This window comes from Cyprinodon variegatus, unplaced genomic scaffold (genome assembly GCF_000732505.1).
Source record: "Cyprinodon variegatus isolate N-32 unplaced genomic scaffold, C_variegatus-1.0 Scaffold968, whole genome shotgun sequence".
Taxonomy (NCBI): Eukaryota; Metazoa; Chordata; class Actinopteri; order Cyprinodontiformes; family Cyprinodontidae; genus Cyprinodon; species Cyprinodon variegatus.
Window position 1 is genome coordinate 174,400 of NW_015151421.1, and position 6,871 is coordinate 181,270.

The following is a 6,871-nucleotide window of genomic DNA, read 5'->3' on the forward strand; positions in this document are numbered from 1 at the left end:
ACTCCTAAGCTCTTAGTTTAAGTATTAAAACATCTCAAATCTACCTGCTGACATTTGGGGACATTGCTCAGCCATCTTTTGAATATCGCAGAATCCTGCAGGATCCATCACGTCCTGTTTTCTGATAATGAATTCTTCCATCTGTTAAACCCTATAGAGACACTCCAACTGGTTTAAATGATCCACTATACCTACATCTACCTATCTTACTAAAACATCTTAATTGATTAATTATTGAACTGGTCTTCCTCTATTAAGTTGTAGTATGGGCTCCCACAGGGCTTGATTATTATACCTCTATTATTTCCCATCTCTTTCCAATTGGCACCATTTTGGAAAGCATAAGACAGCTTCTTTTCCTTATGCTGATGATACACAGGTCTACACCAAAAAAATAAATCTGAGTGAATGTAAATGTTATGTAATTAAAATGTGTAATATTAACAATAAAATGTTACATTAGAATCTTTACATAATAAATCTGGTTTTGAATCAATCTTTTGACATACACACTCACAACAAACAATACCTGTGCATTTCAAAGAGAAGAGCTACAGGTGTTGTTGATTTTACAGAGTTTAAGTTAGATCCCTCTCTTAAAGTTTTGCAGTTAAATTTCTCAGGTTCTCTGAATTCACTTTCTAGTTGCACTACTGCATTTTCTTATAGCGATGTTAAGAGAGTAAGGTTTAACTTATGTCTAAGTTATGTTTGTGAGTCTCTTAATGAGCATTTGAAGGAAACGTTACTGTAAAGAAGTGAGAAACACATAATTCATGTAAAATGTTTTGCACTATGTGAATATATTGTAATTTTATTGTTTTGTCATATTACGGTTAACCCTTGGCCACAGCATGCACATCTTGAAATGTATTAACTCGAATTTTATGACTATAATTCTGTCGAAAAGACAGCCTGTCAACTTTCACTTAATGATCTTTCCTCTACCATCACCATGAAGCACAATCTTCTATTGTACAAAATGTCCCAACCTGTGTGGTGTATATATTTTATTATACTTGTCAGTTTTCACTATCAAATGACCAAAATGTCAGCTTTATGTAATGTAATTACTATAAATCCATATTTGATGAGCACATACTACTGGCATTCTGTTTACAAGTACCAGTGTTGAACTAGTAAATATTAGTAAAAGTAGTAAAAAAAAAGAAAAAAAAAAAGAACTTTATGTATGTATACTTTTAGTAGAAATACTCCGTTGCTAATTAGAAAATTTGAGTATATGTAACTTTAAAATACACTAAATGTTTTTAAACAAAGTAGATCCAACTTGAAATTTTAATTTGGAAATGTAAAAATTAAGTCTGATTCAGACAAAAATGCACATTTAGAACTCTTAAAGGTATGTAGATCCAACACAAAAAAAAAATGACTAGAGCAATGCTAAAATTAAGTTAACTTTATGTGAAAATTTTATTTTAACAAACAGAGAAAATAAGTAGTTTCTACAAAGAATAATCTTGTTGGATCTATGTAATAAAATTATGCAAAAAAAGTCATTATACTTTTTAAGTAAATCGAACAGATTATTTTTATCAGTGTATGAGCCCCTTTAAACAGGATGATAAAGGCTGCATTCCAAGTTCCTTTGCAGGTCCTAAACTACGAACGCTTTGAAACTGTAAAATGGAAAATTCCTTTTCAATCAGCTTTTTTAAATCTACTCCTAAGCCCCACCCTTTCTCGTTGGCATTCGAACCAGAATGAGGTTTATTTTGCTACATTTACTCTGTTTATTTATTTCTTCAATTGTTTATTTGCTCTAAATGTTAATATTTTTATTCATTTTAATTATTATTTCTTTTTATTAAGCACTTTGGTCGGTGTCTGCTATTTTCCAAGGACTTTATTACTAATCTTTCCATGTTTTTGGTGGAAAGAATTGACTTTAATTCTCATATTTTAAAGTGTTGATTCTTTTCTTGATGATTTGACGTGTTTTATTTTTTAAACTCCTAGAAAGTCTAATGTTGTCGGGATGTTGGTGTCAAGCATTAATTTGATTGTTCGGGTTTTTGAAAACCTGTCTTCTTAGTTGTAAAGTTTTAATATTTGGCAGTTTATTGTTAGTTTATTGCAGTCTTTGCGCCACAGCTGTTATTCCTGAGAGGACATTAAAGTTTGTACTGTAAAAGAAAGCTTTATTTTTACATCTTGAAGCTTTCTCTTCCCGAATCACTCGGAACAAACACTTTAAATAACATTTTATAATGTATTAAATCACTATGAGACATGAAAACCATTTGTACAGAAATTGTGATTTTACTCGAACCAGAGAAATATTTCAGGAAATGAGTTGGATCAGCGTTGTTGAGCTCTTAGCGGTTTATCTGGTTGTTTTCCTTCAGTAAAATCAGTTTTTTTACACAATCTTTATTTTGTCTTTGTTGTCGTTTGGAAATTGACAGGCTTCCAATTTACGTCTGTACACATCCTGTTTTGTTCTGCAGAGTCAGAAAACCAACCGATTTCCAGATGGTTTTGCAGTAAATCGGAGGTTTAATGTCAGTAGAAGAGATCAGGCCTGTTTGTGTTCACAACTGATGTTTCTATTGCTTCTCCCTTTGGATCACAGTCGGCCTTGATGTAGCTCTTCTCCCTGGACCCCCTACTATAGTGGCCTTTAGAGCTGATATTATCCTCAAAGAGCTTCTAAAGACATGAAAGCAGCTCCGTGTTTGAGGAAAATGTCAGATATTTCTGTCTTCACGCTCTCCTTCCTCCGTTCACGTCCAGCTCCTTTAAAGCCGTGGTTAACAGTCGGCCTTCTGGCAGCTGTATGTCCAGAAACAAAATCTCCAATTTAAAGGAGAAAACATCCGATTCTTCTGATCCAGAGATGCTTTGTGGTTTAACCTTAGTGTTTCTCAGTGATATGAAACAGCAGGAAGAGTCTGATGGCGAAAAGTCTTCATCTTTCAGCCAAACTGGGATACATTTACTGCTGAGTCGCCTTTTCTTAATCAGTATAGACTAAACCCTCTGCTCTGAATCTTTTGCAGCGGTTTCAAAAGTACCCACATTTGTTACTTAAGTAGAAGTATAGATACTGCAGTTTAAAAATACTCTGGTAAAACTAAAAGTATCAACTTGACCTCTTTACTCAAGTAAAAGTAAAAAAGTATGTGCTCCAAAAACTACTTAAAGTATAAAACTATAAATTATACTTAAAAAAAACAGCCAGATGCCACTTTATGAATTGAAAGCTCATTTTTTTTTGCTATTTCAAAAAATTCTTTGAGATAGGGCCAAGGATGAGGGAGGTCTTGTTGGTCTCCATCTCGCAATACGCTCTCGCCTGTGTCCGACCTTTCAGACATTTCAGCATGTTTTTCTGAATCCTACATTGTAGCATGGCATAGACAATTCATGTTTGCTGTTTGAAGAACACCTGCTTTTCATGGACAGACTGAACTGCAGCCATCCCAGATTGATAACATAGAACTCAACTCAGTTCTACACATATCATTCTGGCTACTGCCAGGTGAAATGAAACCTGAGATAATTTACCAAATAAAAAACATTAGTGGGGGCGTGCAGGTGGCGCAGTGGTTAGTGCGCACGACCCATGTACGGTAGGGGTGGGTATTGCCAAAGAAGTCACGATTCGATTCGAATCACGATTCACAGGCCACGATGCGATTCTATCACGATGCATCATGATACTTGAATTACTGCGATGCATTGCAATATTTTCTCCTCCATGTTTTGTTTTTGAATGACACAGCACAGTATCCTGCGGCTGGAAATGCGTGTGACACAAGGCAGCGTGCGTCAACACATTTGCAGAGACATTTACTGGACTGGAACTTGTATTACACTTGTTTTTGGCTGATGTTCGCCAACCATTCATGCAATTTTATTTATTCATTTTTTTAAATTAATAATCGATACTTGGCGTCAAGAATCGATGCAGTAGATCACGAAAATTAGAATCACGATGCATCGTCATGACGATTATTTTGCACACCCCTAATGTACGGAGGCCTTGATCCTTGACGTGGCAGACCCAGGTTCAAATCCGGTCTTTGGTCCTTTCCCACATGTTTCCCCCTCTTTCTCATACCTCCCTTCCTTAAAGCCTGCTGTCAGAACAATGAACCACTAATGCTGTAAAAACAAAAAACCCAAACATTATTGGTTCAAGTACCCAACCTGAAGGTATCCCTCATTAAACATGGCTGCAGATTTACTCTGGTTTTTCTTCATTCTTGCATTTTCTGACCATGGTGGTTGTTTTTACAGTTTATGTAAAGTTTTCTGTGTGACCTTCTCAACATGTTTTCCCTTGTGTTGTTTTGTTCATCCATTTTTAGCTATATTCAAATTTTTTCATTTCCTTTGGCACCATTTTTAATCATTTTGTATTTTTACTGTTGGTGTTTTCTTATTGCGTAACTATTGTTTAGGTTATTTTCTTTAAATTAAATCTGTGCTTTCTTCAATATAATAATTTTATTGGTAACGTACTTTACATTTGACTTCAAATCTAAAAGTGTTACATTTAAAAACAGGGAAAATTAAAACAAGTTTAAAAGACAATCATTAAAATCAATACATTCAAAGGCATACATAGTCTATTCAAAAAAATCCAAAATCAACAATTGTAGGCATTTCTAAAAAGGAAAGTTTTATATATATATATATATATATATAAAATATATTTCCTTTTGTTCCTGTGGTTGACTATTTTTCTTGTTTCCACTTCCAATTTTGAGGTACTTTCTTTTTGTCCATGTTTTTTTTATATTTTCTTCTGTTTTAGTGTCATCATTTTTCTCCCTGAATCATTTTTATTATTACACATTAGAAGCAGTGAGACTTATTGGTGTTAACATCTAAAGTCCACTGCGGCAAGAAAAAGTTAAGCAGCATATTTGTCCCTGAATGGAAATGTTTGGTTATAAAACTTATATGAGAATCATTTTTCCTGAGGCAGTTTTCTGTTCACTTCCTTACAGTTTAAGGCCGTCGGCTGAACATGAACTGAGTCGGAAATCCTTGTTTGGCTGTTTTACTATAAGAGTTTTAATTAAAGTCTGCAGCTATTTATGTGCAGGAAGCTTTATACATATAGGTGCAGATTTTACTGCTGCAAATATGAAATGTTGTATCCCAAATAGAAAGAGAAAAGATTTTTATTAGACCAGTTTATGGAACACAACTGGAGTCTTTAGGAAAATCAAATAGTTTAATGTTCATATTTCTCAGTTTTATTTTATTATTTTTATTATTATTATTATTATTGATGCAGGTAGGACAATATTTGAGTGAGAATTAGTGTTTCCCTCTTTCCAGGGTTACACGGCTCTTCATCTGGCCTCCATCCATGGACGAGAGGATATCGTTCAGACCCTCATCAGCAAATACAGTGAGTCAAACTCAAAGCAGACACATGTTCCTATTTTTCTACAAATTAATCTCAGTTAAAATGTCCAAACCACCACAGATCATCTACATGACGGATATTTTCTCTGCTGCCTTTGCGCCAGGTGGAAACTGTAGACCTCGCATTCAGGCTGATGCTTAGAAACGGTTGCAGTGTCGGGAGAATGTTTATTTTCTCTGCTGTCACTCTGTTTTTCAGCGGGTATGCACAGGCGGGTTTTCTTTATATGCACATATTAAATTGATATTCAGACAGCGAGCGTCAGTCAGCGAGGGATTCTTCATCTTTACGCCTCACAGACTCACCATCCTGAAGAAAGCACTGATGCAAAGCGCTGCTGCCAACAAAGAGCTCAGATTGACAGTTAGACCTCCTCCACCTCCACTCTTCTCCAGAGATGAGGTGGGGCTGCGTGTTGCTGCTGCTGCTGGCGGCGCCTGCTGGGGTCTTCAGCCGCCGTCATGATGGACCCGATCCTTGTCGACTATATACAACCCATGAATCCATCTGGATATTTTGGGCAAAGACCTTCAACACAAGCTAGATGGCTTCAGTTGAAGCTGAAAAAATTTCACAAGTTACAAACTAGTACAGGTGTGAAAAAGAGCAGGAATCTGCTGCCAGAGGCTACCCTGCAGGTGGATTAATATCTTTATGATTTAGGCTCCTGCTTTGACTCTTGACTTGTTTCTGCACATCCTGATCATTATGCACCAAACATGAGCTTCTTTCAGTTTACATTTCTTTCTCTCCAGAGAAGATTAAAAACAACATCTGTTTGCAGAACTTCTCCAAATCCACAAAGACTCCTACTAAACTGCTCAGGAACCTCTGTGACCTCCATTGACTGACTGTCTGATGGTCTGCTAACTGGAAAGCACTTCCTCTCCAGCCCCAATGCTCCCAGTAACGCTTCCTGCTAGCCATTCTGACTAAAACAAGGATCATTTCAATCAGTTCAAATCAGTTTATTTATGTCTACAAACTAAACTAAAAACAGACTGATTTAGAAAAGGGTCATTATACGGAAATACAGTACAGACCAAATGTTTGGACACACCTACACATTCAAAGAGTTTTCTTTATTTTCAAGACTATGAAAACTGTAGATTAATGCTGAAGGCATCCAAACTATGAAACAACACATGTGTAGTTATATACTGAACAAAAATAGTGTGAAACAACTGAAAATATGTCTTATATTCTAGGTTCTTCAAAGTAGCCACCTTTTGCTTTACTGCTTCGCACACTATTGGGATTTTCTTGATGAGCTTCGAGAGGTAGTCACCTGAAATGGTTTTCACTTCACAGGTGTCCCTGTCAGGTTTAATAAGTGGGATTTCAGTTGTGTTGTGCAGAAGCCAGGTGGTTAAAAAAAAACCAAAACAACATCCTGAAGAAGTCTGTGGCATTTTTACATATTTAAATGTACCAAAACAAAACATTTTCTAATGAGGAATG

At 35.8% G+C, this 6,871-nt stretch overlaps 1 protein-coding gene across 1 annotated transcript in view; it reads left to right on the forward strand.

Moving 5' to 3' along the window:
* The window catches only part of LOC107100410 (ankyrin repeat domain-containing protein SOWAHA-like), a 17,174-nt gene that overhangs the window by 4,778 nt on the left and 5,525 nt on the right, over positions 1 to 6,871 (forward strand). The window contains exon 3 of the mRNA XM_015398872.1: positions 5,320 to 5,392. Within this exon, the coding sequence (XP_015254358.1) occupies positions 5,320 to 5,392 (73 nt within the window). The remainder of the gene's footprint in view (positions 1 to 5,319; positions 5,393 to 6,871) is intronic.